The following is a 15,837-nucleotide window of genomic DNA, read 5'->3' as shown; positions in this document are numbered from 1 at the left end:
AATTGTTAGTATTTTGGATTTTAGCCATTCTAATGAGTATGTAGTGAGTGTTTTTTTACTGCAACTCCCTAATGACATATGTTGAGTAATTTGTCATATTTTAACCTCATCTACACTGGAAATCAGGTAAGACAATTACTACATCTCCATTTCAAAGATGATAGCAGAGGCTCATCAGAGACAGACTTGCTCCAGATTATAGCAGGTCAAATAAAAGGGGATCAACAGTTCTGCTGATTCCCAAGTCCAGTGCTTCAACCTTTAATTTTTTTTGAAGATTTATTTTATTTCTCCCACCCCCTCATTATTTGTGCTGTCTACTGTGTTGTTGTATGCTTGTCTTTTTTTCAGGAGGCACCAGGAACTGAACCTGGGAGGGAGGTGCCCAATGGCTTGAGCTACCTCCACTCCCTGCTTCAACCTTTTATACCAGAACTGCCAAGTGAGCGCAGAAAGACAAGACAATGGAGGCACTCAATCCAAAGTTGCTGCTTTTCCAGCTAGCTAAGACCTTGCGTTAGACTGGAGTCCACAAGACTCCAAGGCTACAGAGACAGATTACTATAGTGAATAAAGGCATGGGCTTTGGAATCAGATTGAGTTGAAAATCCCGGCTCCACCACTTACTATGATCTTCTGCGAGGTATTGACCTCTTCCCACCTCACATTCCTCACCATAACATGGGATAATACCTCTTAGAAATTGTTGCAAGGTCTCAAATAAGGAAGTCATGTCAAGCATGTACATGTTATTCTTTCAGCATTTATAGATCTATTAAATGCCAATTACTATTTCAGGGTTGAACTCACCCAAGTGGTGGATAAATGCTAGCTATGATTATCTGGCAAGACCACGTTTTCCCCCATTCCATCCACAGGAGTCCAGGCCCCAACCAGCAGTTATACCATACTTATACCAGACCTACCAGGAAGGAACGCTGCAGATGAAGAGTGATTACATTCCTGGAAGGTGGTTCAAAACTATACAAGGAGACTACTCCTCTTCTCCACTGTTACATTAAGAGACAAGTAAGAGTCAAGTTTTCTTGGCACCCATTTTTGTCAAAGACAGCCCAGAAATAGATGGTAACTTGATAACTCTCTCAAACAGCAGACTCCCAAGAGGGATCACAGAAGGTAAATAGGTCTCCTCCTTTCAGCAGCTCAGAAGTCAAGGCAGAAGAAGGTGGGGCTGACTCTTTTGCCTGTTAGAGCAGGAATCCTTAGCCTAAGGTCAGGGGATGATGGGCTTGAAATGAGTGTATTGGCCAGGGAAGGACAAGGGAGAAAGGCATGGGATCTACTGGCCTCTTGGTAGGTTATAAGTAAGAATTTGGCTATGTGCATCTCCTAGAAAGAAGGTCCACTGCATTTAGGGTTCACGTCCCTGAAAATGAATCATTGTTTTAAGATGGAAACAGAAGATGATTAGGGAGAAGGCAAAGAGGAGAAAAGGGGCTTAGTTCATTCCATTCAGGGCAGACTCCCCTGCTAGCACAGGGTTGCTCCAAACAATGTTCTCTCATGCCCATTCCCCACCCCAGTCTAGCCTCCAACCATGATACCCCAGAAAAGAGACATAGAGGGACCATGGGGACAAAGGTCTTTCTTTATTCAAGTTATTTCACTCAGTAACAAAAGAACAGGAGGTAACAATTCCCCCCAAAGGTCTGGAGCAGTGTCCACCCCTGGCTGCAGGAAGCTCGGCCTGCTGACAAAGCAGCAGGTTGGGGCCCCTGCTGGCCACTTAGAGGTCATAGTTGGGATTCTTCCGAAGAATAACAAAACCTTCCAAAATGGGTGTGACAGGAAGAAACTCCTCAGTGGCCAATTCTGCCCTCTCTCCATGGGCCAGCAGCACTGGGGTTGTGTGTGTCTGGAACCCTGTGATGGTCTTAGGCTTACCAGCCTGACCCACCACATCCACTGCCTGTAGGGTAAGAAAATGGAAATGAAGGGACTCCAGGTCGGAGAGTAGCTGCAACCCACTGCCCATACTGGTTTTGAAGAATGAGGTACATGGGCTTTAGCTTGAGCCCTCCCCTCTCCTCAACCCCTCACCTGGCCCACACGGACAGATACTGGCAATGGCCGCAGCTCCTCATCAAATGTAACCAGCATTCGGGGCTGCATGGCAGCCACCAGCCCATACAATACATAGTGTGATTTGCCTAAGATGACTGAGGGAAGCACAGAGAACAAACATAGTTAGAGGCAGTAGGGCAGGCCTGGTCTGAACCTTGTGACCCTCCTCCAACCTGACTTTTCAACCCCAGTCATAGTCGAATCCACCCTCCCCTTAGACACCCTACTACAATTTAGAGTATTGGCCCCACCTTATTCTGCCCAGAGCCCTCATACATGAAACTCGTTTTTCCCCAGTCCCTTAGAAGCAGACACTGGGCTCAGTTCTTCATCCTCAAAAGAAAATCTCTCTTTGGGAGATAAAAGTCACTTCATCACAGACTCATGTAATTCCAGGAACCCAGGGTAGCACAGAGCTAACTGAGGTCCTGGTCCTGAATGACCAAGGTACCCCTGGTAAGGTGGAGGAAGATAGGGCACCATATGTCACAGTAAAAGATTTCTGACAGGAACTCACTGTTGCGGACATCCAGGAAAGAGACAAGAACCGTGAGCAGCCCAGCCACAGCCACTTGACTCATGAGTTGCCGGTCACTGTGGTAAGGGCAGAGGGTGAGTGTGCCCTTCCCTAAATGAGTCAGGCCCTGAGAAAAACAGAGGGAGAGTAAGTGGATTTGGAGAGTCACATCTGAGAAGACATCACCTAACAACACAAGAAACCCAACAATTCGCCCATGTCTTTCTGGCCCAGATCCAGAGTTAGTCTTCTTCGTGTCACTGTATTTTCCCTTTCTGTTTCCGCAGAAGCTTCTGTTGGCACATCCTAAGGAGAAGAATTCTATTCTTTACCTGTGCTAAGCGCACCATGAAGAGGTTGTTAGGGTCCTTGGCATGGTACTGGGCTAACTGACGCAGCATTGCAGCAAGACGGGCATTATTGGTACCTGGAAATATTGAGTACGACAGAAACTTGAAAAAAGGGCTTTAAATCTTACTCCAATCTATTAAAGATCTTCTTTTTCTGCCTGATACTCACCACTGCCTACCATGCCCATGGCAAAGATGGAGTTATAGGAAACTTCTGGATCAGCATCATGAGAGAATTTGCTTAGGGTATCCAAGATATTGAGTCGTGGATTCGAAACAGAGATTAGGGCCAATGCTAAAGGCACAGCTCGCCGGAGTATAGGCTCCCCATATCTCAGCTGATGAAAAAAGAAAATAATGAGGGTATCAGGAAAAGCAGTAAAAACAAGCAGCTCAGTTATATGAATAGACAGATGGGCAAAAAGGTGGGCTTAATCAAATTCTGTAGAAAGGGCACTGCAAGAAGACCATTTTCTCACACTCGACCCAGAAAACCCACAGGAGAGCCTTGTTTGGGGAACCCCAACCATCAAAACCAGTATATACCAGTCTCCTTATCCTATACTCACCAAGTGGCCAAAGGTTCGCAGTGCCATCTCAGCACCAATCTCTTCCCCCATAGCAATAAGAGCAATGCCCAGCACAGCCACTCCCTGCAAATGGAACCCAGTAAGCTCAAGAACAAAAACCATCTACCTGTGACTCAAGTCCTATCTAAAAAAAAAAAAGCCACACCTCATTTATGAGAAGCCAGTCTCATGGTATTTCAATACACAGTGATACCCAGAAAATAAAAGCAAACCCAGCTCTCCTCTTCCCCTACAAGCTTATCTCTTCTCAGGGCCTCACTCTGAGAGGACTCAGTTGCCCACATAACCTGATGTGCTCCCATGTCAGCAGGGGCTTCCTTCTTGTCCTTGTCCTTCTTTTCCTTCTTGTCTTTGTCTTCCTCCTTTTCCTTGGAGTCAAAGTGTTCACTACAGATGTGGAGCAGTTGCTGCACTTTCAGTACATTCCCAGAGCCTGCAGCAGAGTCACAAAGATGACAAAGGGTGGAAATGAGATGGCACCACAGAGAATCTTACTATGGGAATAGGAGAAGTCTAAAGAATCTAAAACAGATCAGAATGAACGAAAAAGGAGAAACAACCTGAAAAAAGGGGTCGAAAGAGAGGTGAGGAGACACTGCAGAAGCACAGACCTGCATAGGCGCACACATCCACCAGCGTGTTGGCAAAACTGCGGAAAGGCTCTGATACAACCTCCAGTGCAGCCAGGATTGCCTCAATGGCCTCACCCTTCCCTACAGGACAGATTCAAGGGAATCAAAGGACGCCTGCTCTCCATCTAGCACAGTTTGACAAATAAATCCTCTCAGTTATTGTCAGCCCTTTGCCCAAATACAGGGCCATCCCCTCACCCAGGTGGTTGAGGCCCAGTCCAAGAGGAAGCCAACGGGCATAAGTGTCTTTGAGCTCAGTCTCTGACTTCTCCATGATGGTCTGAAGGATAGTGGAAGTGACATCTCCATTGCAGGATCCCACTGCTATCATTCCACAAGCCAGAGCTGTCACACCTGCCACCTAAAAATAGGAAAAAATCACTATCAGACACAAAACAAGTTATTAAGTACTTATTTGATTCACAATAGCTGATTCCCACAGCCTGCTGTAAGGCATCCTCCTTAGCCACACCAGATAATAATCCCTTTCTGATGGCAGGTCAAAATAACAACAGTAGCAACCATTCATTGAGTTTTTACTATGTGCCAGGCGCTGTGCCAGCTGCTTTGCACACTACTAGCATTTAGTCCTCTCAACAACCTCATGAAACAGATGTTGCCATTATTCCCCTTTTATTGATGAGAAAATGAGGTCTAAAGTTACTTGTCTGAGATCACTTCGATTATAAGAATGGGTGACAGGATTTGAACTCAGTCCTTTTGGACTCTAAAACCTATGCTTACAGTAACCATATTATATCTATCTCTAAAACCACTGGACAAGTTATAAAATTTAAGATTGGTCAAAACCCTGAGTGAGAATCACCCATCCCAAGTTGGGTAAGTTATTCCTCACTCTGGTCAGCATACTTCCTCATAAATTCCAAGGGCTGGAACTCAACACCAGAATGTTAACTTTTGCCTCAACACCACCTGAGGCTTAGAATCCCAGTTCCAAGGGGTTTCACTGAGGTGACATCCCTTGTCCCACACCCCTGGCTTCTTTTTTCCCTATTTATCAGCAAGTTGTAGGACACAGAGTACCTCCTCTAACTCCACTAAATGACCAACTAGCCTCTACCTACCTCCATGCTAGACTTGGAATCTCCCATCACAGGCAGCAGTAGTGTCAGAACATCTTCACGATTTGAGCCAGCATAGGCCAAGCCTAACCTGCAAAAGCCAGGGAGAGGCAGTCCCCCGAAACATACCCGAGGAAAGGGCAAGAAAGGAACAAAAAGAGAACTGGTCATTCATCATTCATCCTCAGCAAACATTCACCAAGAACCAAACACTTGATAGCCACGGTGGTGGTCCTCTGGCAATATAAAAATTAAAAAGGCCTAGTTCCTACTTTCCCAGAGCCTACAGGCTGAATGCTACCAGAAGTACTGAGAAGCCTTACCCAAAGATGGAACCAAGTCTCATGGTATTGCTGTTGTGGAGAACATAGTCTGAGAGCAGTGCCAGAGCAGGGTCACACTCATTCCGGACCCCAGAGTTCACAATGCCACAGGCCAGGAGGGCTCCTGACTGCAAAGAGCAAAGAGATTCTACTCTCAGGCTACTCGACCTTCCTCACAACAGAGGCAGCATCATGGACCTCAATGTAGCACCCCACCTTATCCAGAGTTAAAAACTGGGTAGACCTTACCAGTCTAAGGGAGGCACTGCTGGGCTCTGGAACATGGGAGGGAAAGAACTCCATTAGTGAGCTGTGCCAGACCAACCTTGATGTAGTCCTCGGAGGAGTACAGGTATTTGTCAATTTGGGTGAGGCCACCATCCACATCCCACAGCAGAATCATGCCAAGAGATGCAGCTGCACTCAACATTCCTATACCAAGGGAAAAATCTATCAGTTTTAAAATGGCCCCACTGGGAGATAATTGTTATAAAGGGCTCTCCAGGGAACAGCCCTTGAGATCCCTTGTCACATAACATATTAACCGAGAAGGACAACAAGAGTGACCAAAGCAACATAAAGATGGAATAGAATAGAATTATACCGTGATCCTTGTTCTTGTAAAGCCATTTGTTGCCGTCATCAGTTAGCAGCTTGTCCTGGCCAAAGGCTGCATTCACAAAGCCGTTTACAAAAGAAGAAGCCAGGTTCATGCGGGCAGAATCCACCTGAGAGCCACTGCCCCCAAACCCTGCACAGGGGGCAGAGGAAAATAGGGAAAGAAGGTTCAGAGCAGAGCAAAAAAAGGAATACAGTATGGTGACCAGGTCTTTGGTTTTGAGCTGGTCCCTCAAGATCCTCTATCTATGACTCCAAGCAGTTCCCTAGGGAAAGGTTAAGTGGGAATTCTGAGCTCTATAGGATAAGCATGTGGAACCAAGCCATCAGTCCCAATACAAGGGGCATAATTAATAATCCACCAATCCCCCAGCCACATACACATGGAAATGGCTACTCACTGTTGTTCTCAAGGTGGGTTTTATAGATATCATCAGGCACCTTGGGCTCCATGATATCCAGCTGAAAAGAAGAAACAGGGTCACAACTACTCCCCCAGTATTCCCTCAGCTGTCCCTTCTGCTCTCCCACTATATGGCAATTCTTACCAAGGAGAGTCTAGTCAGAGGGACACTTGGGGAGGTGAAAAGCCAGGTAGAATTAAAACCAAAATGTCTTGGTAGAAAAGGGCAAAGGGTCTCACCTCCCGAGCTAAGGCCAAGAAGTTGCTGTTGAGCTGCACATTGGACATGATCTCTGTCAGATCTTCATACTCCTCTACATCTTCACTCAGTTCCAGGAACACTCCATGTCGGCCTAGCATGAATGCCATCTGCTTCTGCACTACCCTGTGGGAGGGGCCATCACATCTGTTCAGCTCCTGTCCACCAAGGACATAGGAAAACCCCTCAAGTCCTAACCCGAATCAGAAACGACCAGTCCCAGCTCTTCATGCAAATGCCTCTTCTAAGAGCTTATCTCTTCCTTTGCCAATTTTCCCCCTACATACACATCCTTGCAGGAAGTGAAGATGTCTTCTACAAGCTCCATGTCATTGAGCATCAATGCCAATCTCAGAGCTTCAGGGAAGCGGCTGAATTTTCGGAACACACCCAAGGCACAACGTAGTAGGGCAGAGTTTTCAGGCTCGGGCACGTAATTCACACAACTACAAAGATAAAAGTAATAAAAGAATCAGAAAATACCAGACATTTATTCACTCCATTTAACTCAATTACCCAAAATATATACCAAATGACTACTACGTAATAGGCACTGTGCTAGATGCTGGGACTATTAAGAAGACACAAAGTCTCTGTCCTCGAGAAGTTGATGGAGAGAAGCTGATGTGGCTCAAATAACTGACCTCCCACCTACCACATGGGAAGTCCCAAGTTCAGTTCCCGGTGCTTCCTAAAGAAGACAAGCAAGACAGTGAGCTGACACAATGGGCAGGCGCCATGAGCTGACACAACAAGAGATACAAGGAGGAAAACATAATGAGAGGCAAACAAAGCAGGAAGCAGAGGTAGCTCAAGAGATTAGGCCTCTCCCTCCCACATAAGAGGTCCTGGGTTTGGTTCCTGGTGCCTCCTAAAAAGAAGACCAGCACACAACAAACAGACACAGCAGGGAAGTGGCTGTAGCACAAGCAACTGAGCTCCCGTTTACCATACGGAGACCTGGATTTGATCCCAGGACCTCCTGGTAAAAAAAGAAAAAAGGCATCCCAGACCTGTGCAGAGAGGCGCAGGCCCCTGGCGCGGTGAAACAACGCACCAAAAAGACAATGACGCAACCAGACAGGAAAGAAAGAAAAAAAAACACAGCAAATGCAAACAAAGAGGGGGTGGGAAGAAATAAATAAAATAAATCTTAAAAAAAAAAAAAAGCCAATGGATACCAACAAACTAACTACAGCCCGATGCTACCCTTAAAGCAAATACCAGGTACTCTGGGAGAACAGAGAAGGCACAATTGAGGGAAGAATGCTGGGGAGAATAGGCCTGCCACATGTCCATCTGTGCTCACTCACCTGGTGAGATAAAGGCAGACCTTAGCATAGGCATTTTCATCAATGTCCTTCTCCAGCATATCCACCTGTTCAATTTCCATGAGCAGGTCGCAAGCTTCATGCTCTGCATTGTGAGCCATGTTGTAAGGGACAATCTCTTTCACCAGGGTCAGCAGCGGCTCCCGCTGAGCCTTCTCTGCCTCATCCAGCTCTTGCCACTCCTTGGCCACTTCTCCTGCCAAATGCCTATGGATAGGCCCAGATCATTAGGGGAGTTCAGCTTTACAGGAAGCTCTTTCCTATGGGTCAAGGAATTCAGTGTCTGGGAAACTCAATACACTGCTACACTTAAGAGAGATAGCAAGTATTCCAAGACAAATGTCAGAACTGAACCTCAGAGTCCTCCCTCATATTCCCAAGAAGAAAAGACCTTACCTGACATACTCATGACCCCACGATGCCAATTCCTCCTGGGAGCCCACCAGCCGATACTTTAGGCACTCACGCTCCCCACTCATGGTCATGGCCAAAACAGAGATGATGTCAGCTGCAAAACGCTATAAAGAGACCAGTCCTTTGAAGTCAAATCCAACAGTCCAGAGTAAGGGAAGAGTGACTTTATGAAATCAAGATCACTGTCACTGTCCCCCAAATTAAGTGTTAACCATGTACTTACACTATCTAAGCTAAGCCTCACAATAACCCTAAGGTTGGTGTGGCTAGCTCCTTTTTAAACCAACAAGGCTTAAGGGTGATTAACAAGACGGACCAAACTCTGAATTTTATTCTCACTGCAATAATAAGCTATTAGAAGGTTTTAAGCAGAAGAGACACACAGTCTAAAAAAAGTGCTATGACTACTGAATGAAGGAAACACTGTGTAAGAGGTCAAGGACAAAGGCAAGGAAGCCAGTTAGGAGGCTGCTGCAGTAGCCCAGGTGAGTAATCCAGGCAACTGAAGGTTTTCTGGATTAAGATTGTACCAAAAGGTAGAGAAGTGATTGAATTGGGGGCATAATTTTGAGACAGAATAAATGAATGTACATAGGTTATGAAGGAAAGAGAAAAAGGTTAAACTAAACTTAAGTCCAAAATAGACCACACTTAGATATACCCAAGAGAAATGAAAACATATTACACATAAACTTGTACATGAATATATATGTATATGTATATGTTTATATAGCAGCATTATTCATTATAGTCAAAAGGTGGAAACAACCCAAATGTCCATCATCTGATAAACAGATAAACCAAATGTGGTATATTCATACAATGGATCATTACTCAGCAATAAAAGGAATGAAGTGCTGATACATGCTACACCACAGATGGACCCTGAAAACACGCTAAGTGAAAGAAGCCAATCACCAAAGACTACATGTGATATGATTCCATTCATATGAAATGTCCACAGCCAGGAAATCTACAGAGACAGAAAGTAGATTAGGGGATGCCTAAGTTGGGGCAGGGAAAGGGTGAGGGAATAAGGGGCTAATTGTTAAAGCATATGGGATTTCTTTTAGGGGTGATGAAAAGTTCTAAAATTGACTGTGGTGATAGTTGCATATAACTGTGACTATACTAAAAACCATTGAATTGTACTTTAAATGGATGAAATGTATGGACTGTGATCTCTAGCTCAATAAAGCTCGTTAGTTTGTATTTTTTAATCACACAAATGAAATCTCAAGGTCCAACATAAAAGACAGAAACGGTATTTACTAAGAAGTTAAATTTTTTCCTCTCATGTAGCTATTTTAAATGTGATGAGCTCTGTTCAACTAGCTCAGGTCTCAAGTCTATCTGGTTTCCAATGACTCACATAAGCACCATGGCCTAGATGAGAATTTCCTAAACTAGGCCACCACCAACTTCTGAAACAGTTTTACCTTATTCTCCCCAGGGGCCATGTTCTCATAGATTTCCTTCAATTTGCCATAGTGTGGACGAAGAAATTTGAGAGGTTTAGGCACTGAAGTCATGGAAGTTGTAGAAGAACGAATCTGCCTTCGCAGTTCCTCCAGGGCTGGTCGGTACAGGGATGTGTCCTTCTCCTGACCAGGAGATGTTAAGGTTCAGACAAAAAGGAGTTGCAACCCCACCAACTCAATACAGAAACATTAAAATAGTGGTTCCCCTAGGGAAATAACTGTGTCTCATTCACCTGTGATTCCCCAACACCCTACACACTGTCCCGAACAAAAACAAACGACCCCAGTTAGAGTTCAAGATCTCTGCTTCTTCCACAAGAGAAAGCTACAAATTCTTTCAAATATCCTCTGCAACTCAACTTCCTTACAAAAGCACCATAACACTGACCCTAAAATACAGTCCACCTTTCTCCATACTTCACACAGGACTTGTCTCAAAATGGAATAAAGCAAAACAAATGGGAATGATCCAAATATGTACCCGCTCAGGTTAACATCGACTCACCCCCAGTCGTTCCACGAGCATCTCCAGTTCATCCTGAAGTTGTTTGTCCTCCTCAGACTGGAGAATTGGAGGAAGAAGCGCATCAAGACAAGGAATCCCAAACACATCCTCCTCCCATTCACCCTGGGGCTGGTGGCGTGAGCCTGCCTCTTTAGGAGGGACCAGGCGGTCAAGGAAAAGAGAGTAGGAATGAGAAGCCCTGGTGGTGACAGTGTCCAGCTCAATCCCTCCTCGCGAGGCGGTCGTGAAGGCTGGTGGGGAGGGTGGAAGTGACAGTGCGGTGTGCAGGAGGAGGAGCTAAGAGGTGGGGTGCGGGAGCCCCAAGGGTCGCCCCATCTGCCGTCTTCCGGGCGCGGTGGGACCGTTGGGAGTCGGGCCCGCGGCCTGAGATGCCGCCGTGACTCAGCCCGCGGCCTCCCCGCTGGCTCCCGGGGCCGCGCCTCACCAGCTCCTGCTCTTTGTCCTTGTCGCCAGCATCCCGCCTCTCCTTGCCGCTCGGCTTCTCGTCCGCGCCGGGGGCCGTCGCTGGGGGCTGCTGGGGCTGCAGCGGCGCCTTGTCCCGGCCGCCCTCCTCCATAGCTCACTAGCCGGAGCTTGCCTCTGCCGCCGCAGCCGGCCCGCTGCGCGCGCACCCGACAGGACCGCCTAGTTTCCCAGACGGCCTCGCGCGCGTCGGCTACAGCGCCCTCCTCCAGGGCCCGCCTGTGACCGGAAGCGCCACGGGAAACCCGGGGTACGCCACGGCGGGTCTTCCCGTCACCCTGGCCTGGGAGCTCCAACCCTCGGATCCCGTCCTCGGAGGCAGGTTGGAAACTACTGTTCCCAGTATCCCACGCGCCATAGATACCGCCCTGGCTCTGACCTCCGAGTTGCCTGAACGTGGCTGGGCTGTGGCGTCTGGGATTTCGGTGCACTTGAATGGACAGCTATCTGAGATGCAGAGTTTTCCTAATAACAATGTGACTTATCCAAGTGACACCACAGATAATTGCGTGGTGCTTGAAATCCGGGACGCTTGTTATAAACGTAAAGTCTGTATCATTTATGTCTAGCCCCACACAGTGTGGAATCTTAATCTATAACATCTCCCTCCCCACTCTCCCCTCCCCTAGTTGAAGGAGAGTGTGCTGTTACCGTGAGGATGTAGCTACCATCTTAAATCCTTTTGGGAATTAGGTGGAGTAGAAATCAATAAAAATAAAATCCTATATTCCAGTGCTAAGCCTGGAGCTGCAGGCGGAAGTAGACAAGGTCTCTGCCCTCAGTCTGGCTTTTGGTTTTCATTCTCCCTGTTCTGAGTTAGAAAGGGTGTGACCAACACTGTCAGGATAGTTTTTTAAGTGATCACATGTAGTTCTCTTAATCTTTTGAAAGTGATTTAAATATGTCCATTTTACAAAAGAAACTTAGCCTTAGAAATGAAATAACCAGAACTTAGTAACCATAGTAAGTAGTAGAATCAGGATTTGAACCTCCATCTTTCAACCATTCAAGCCCTTGAGAGCTTTAGGCAAACCCTAACAATTCTTTTTCAGCCTGGGACGTGTTAGTTTGTGTCTAGAAGTGAGAAAAAAAGAAATAACTCTTCTCCCCTTCATCTCTTAGGAGCACTCCCCTTTTGAACTCGAGTTTTATTTATGGGTTCTGATGCATTAAAGAATGCAGAAAATGTTTGTAAAAAACACTTAGTCCAGCATAGTTAGGACTAATGAATGTATAGCTATAGATGTAAAGGTTTGAAGCTCATTGGAAAAACCTGTTGCTCTTTTCCACTCAGTGCTTAGATTCTGGGGATGATCTTTCATTTCCATTGCCAGCAACTTCCCCAGCTCTGGTCTCTTGACAGAAGCTTGAGAGTTCATAGCTATTCTATCTCTGGCTTTAGGATATCAATATATTTTTATGCTTTCTTCAGTTACCTGTAGAGGCATTTTCCTACATTTCTCATTTTTCCATGATTTCCTTCTGACAGTTTTTGAATTTTGTCCTATATACTAGTCATATCCCAACCAGTACTTAAGATGGAGTGATGTGACAAAAAGCACAGGCTGTTAACAGTTGGTGGATCCATGTGAAGAGTATATGAATGTTCTTTATATTGTGTTTCAACTTTTCTGTAGGTTTGAAATGTTTCAAAATTTAAAATGAGGGTGGGGAAACACCGCTTTAGAGACAGACCTGGTGTCTAAAATAAAATTCTACCATTAACCAGTTGTAGGACTTAGGCAGTAATATCTCTCCACTTGTTTTCTGCCTCTATAAAATATGAATAATAAAAGTATCTGCCTCATAGGTTAAGAGAATGAAATGATTCTATGTATATAAAGTGCCTTTCTGGGTACCTGGCAACCAGAAAGGAGACAGTTGTCATTTTATTTGTGTACTACCTCAAATCTGCAGAGCTGAGGTAAACATTCTTGTCCCCTGCTCCCCACCTCCAAGCACTCAAGCCCCTAGCTTCTCTAGCCATATGCAGATGTTTGGCAGATGTTTTCAAGCCCCATGATAACATGTAGGTCTTCTCTCACTTCCCATTGAGGACCTGCCTTCTGCCTTAAGCTCCGTTTCAGCCAAACTCCCTACCTTGTGGCCAAACTGTTCTCCAATCATGAGCCAGCCCCCTTCCTATTGCTTTCTTTCAAATTGCACCTGTAAGCCTGCTATGCTGCCCCAAATTCATGGCCTTAGTTGTACAGCTACACATTTTATGGATAGCTTTACTGATTTGAGAACCATTTGACCAGAAGTCATAACCTGTATCATACCAGGAGTGCTCCTGGCAGAACACAGTTTCTCTATTTCTACTGTGCTGCTGCTTTCTTTGTAAGTATTCTTCAAACAGCCAGATTGCATTGTGACCCTTTTGTTAATTCCTAGGACTGACAGCAGATGTTACAATCCCCTCTTTTTTATACCTACTGCTACTATTACTTATCTCTTACTGTGCCCCTTTCACCCATCCACTTCTGTTTATCCCAAACGTTTCACCATTTTTGAGCATGCGCTGCCCCTTTAAGCTGATCAGCCTTTTCCTGTTGCTGTTACTTCTGTGTGGGATGCCCTTTGCTGTTTTCAGCTGGCAAATTCTCCCATCCTCTAAGCTTCAACATAATGTCATCTGTCTAGAAAACTTCTCCTGCCTTACCAGACCAAGTTAGTAACTTCTTCCCTGTTCACCCACCTTCCTTAGTACATACCTCTCCCATCCTGGACTGAGCTCCTGTGTCTTATTAATCTTTGTGTCCCTAGCACCCAGGCTAATGCCTGGTTCATGGTAGGCCTGGACAAATATTTGTTAAATGAATGGAATGAATGAATGAATGACTTTGTATTACCTTTAGGATCTCTTTGTCCTGTCAGTGCCTCTCTTTGGAGCCCAGAGCTGGGCATTAGGAAATTGTTTTCAGGATTCCCTGGTTGTGAGTCATTATAGGCCCACTGAAACTGCTTCCAGGCTGATATTTCCAGAGTGCTCCCAAGCATGGAATCACAGTAATTGGAGTATACTGCCTTATTGTTCATGGGAATTAGGCAAACTTCCCATTGGACTATGCAGGATATGGTCCAGTACTTTACCATTACTCTCATATGTCTATCCAGGACCACTATCCTTTATCCCTTCTTCTGCCTCAACATGCTGGAGCTTATCACAGAGACAGACTGTCAGGGCTACTAAGGGTGAAGGTTACATCTGTCACCTGATGTCCACCTTGCCTTGCCCCTGGAACCAAGCACCTGCCAAGTGCTCAATAAATAGGTGCTAACTGGGTTACTTTCAGCTCAACATGTGCTTGGGTTTCCTACAGCTGCCTGGGTTGTCACACATGCCAGGCCTAGGGGAGCCATGTGGCACAGAAATGCAACTGCTGGTGGTGGTCCCACCCCAAAGCATGAGGAAATTGCCCAGAAGACATGACTATGTTTGGGTCTAAACTTGGGTCATGACTTAGAAGACAAAATGGTGGAGATTAAAAGCATGGGCTTTGGGCCCAAGTTCATATCTGACTTTAATGCAGTCTGTCCTATCTGACACTGGAAATTATGTAATCTTTTCCCTTAGTTTCTCCACTTATAAAGTGGGAACAATGGTAAGGCCTACTCATAAGTTGTTATGGGAATTTAATGAGATGGTGTTTTTTAGGTGTTTGGCATAGCCTTAAGCAAAATAGGGAGTCAGTAACTGAAAGCTGGTGATTATTATATTATTTGATACTTTGACCATTTTGCATTTATGGAGTTTGAATGCCATGTTAGCATCAAATTGCTGGTCAGATCCTAAGGTGGTCTCTGAAATCAGATGTCAAGGGAAGGGCAAGGCTTTATCCTGCCAAACCCCTCTCTTCAGTCATGATGCTGACATTATACATCTCATCCTCTGTGTAACACCCACACTTCAGAAGTCTTATTTCTTAATGTCTTTTCAGGTTCTGAAATTTGCTGAACCCATGAATCCACTTCTTAAAACATTAAAGCTGCAATGGTCCTTTGAGATCATGTCATACAATCCACTTATTTTATAGACTGCGGAGGACACTGAGACCTGAGGAGGGGATGAGCCATGCCTACTGTCACACAGCTGGAGGGGGGCAGAGCTGGAGCAGGAACCAGGTCTCCAGTTCTGGCTTTTTCCAGTGCACTCTGCTGCCCTTCCTGGAGTTGTGCTCTCAGCGGCTCAGGCCACGCCGACCCGTGGTCATGGAGTCCCACAGGCCACCTGGCTCCTGAGTGAGCAGCCAGCTATTTCCCTTCCTTGGTATGCAGCAGCACCTTGGTATGCAGGACCATGACAGAGGCTCAGGTGCAGTTCTCTCTGACGACAGTCCAGGGCCCTGAAGGGCGGGAGCAGGATACAGGCTATGGGACACATGCTAGTGTCATCACAGAAGGGCTGCAGACCCCAGCAACGATCACTACCAAAGCTTCACTCTTCCCCTTGCAGACTTAATAAACCCACTCCTTCCTGCATTTTGTGGAACACTTGAGTTTTAAAGAGAATTTAGCCTGTTGTGCTCTAGTTGTCAATTTACAGATGAAAATTCAACAGAGGCTTGTGGAGGTTAGGTAACAGACTTAAGCTCAACTAGCAGTGCTTCAACTTCAATCCAGCTCTCTTTGACTGCAATAATTTGGTTAATCTTGGTTCTGAAAAATAGGAACTATAGCATTTAAAAAAATATGGTTGCTATGAGGATTAAATGAGTTTATGAAGGTGGAAGTGCTAGTAGACAGATCCCTGAGAGCAGGAAC

The 15,837-nt window shown here is 45.7% G+C and overlaps 1 protein-coding gene across 1 annotated transcript; it reads right to left on the bottom strand.

The window, feature by feature from the left end:
* Nucleotides 1-1,591: 1,591 nt before the first annotated feature.
* On the bottom strand, nucleotides 1,592-14,933 carry PSMD2 (proteasome 26S subunit ubiquitin receptor, non-ATPase 2). Its single transcript, XM_004464573.5, has 21 exons — nucleotides 11,036-14,933; nucleotides 10,591-10,647; nucleotides 10,044-10,208; nucleotides 8,587-8,708; nucleotides 8,173-8,397; nucleotides 7,147-7,305; nucleotides 6,841-6,985; nucleotides 6,599-6,659; nucleotides 6,184-6,330; nucleotides 5,905-6,011; nucleotides 5,580-5,707; nucleotides 5,260-5,347; nucleotides 4,373-4,535; nucleotides 4,154-4,255; nucleotides 3,830-3,975; nucleotides 3,522-3,605; nucleotides 3,122-3,290; nucleotides 2,935-3,029; nucleotides 2,603-2,729; nucleotides 2,062-2,180; nucleotides 1,592-1,930 (listed from the first exon to the last, which is right to left on the bottom strand). The coding sequence occupies exons 1-21, from the start codon at nucleotides 11,165-11,167 to the stop codon at nucleotides 1,748-1,750; spliced, it is 2,724 nt and encodes a 907-aa protein (XP_004464630.1). The 5' UTR covers nucleotides 11,168-14,933; the 3' UTR covers nucleotides 1,592-1,747.
* Nucleotides 14,934-15,837: the final 904 nt, after the last annotated feature.

Source organism: Dasypus novemcinctus, chromosome 4 (assembly GCF_030445035.2).
Source record: "Dasypus novemcinctus isolate mDasNov1 chromosome 4, mDasNov1.1.hap2, whole genome shotgun sequence".
In the NCBI taxonomy this organism is placed as follows: Eukaryota; Metazoa; Chordata; class Mammalia; order Cingulata; family Dasypodidae; genus Dasypus; species Dasypus novemcinctus.
Note: the sequence above shows the minus strand (reverse complement) of the source record. Positions and strands in the feature narration are given on the sequence as shown.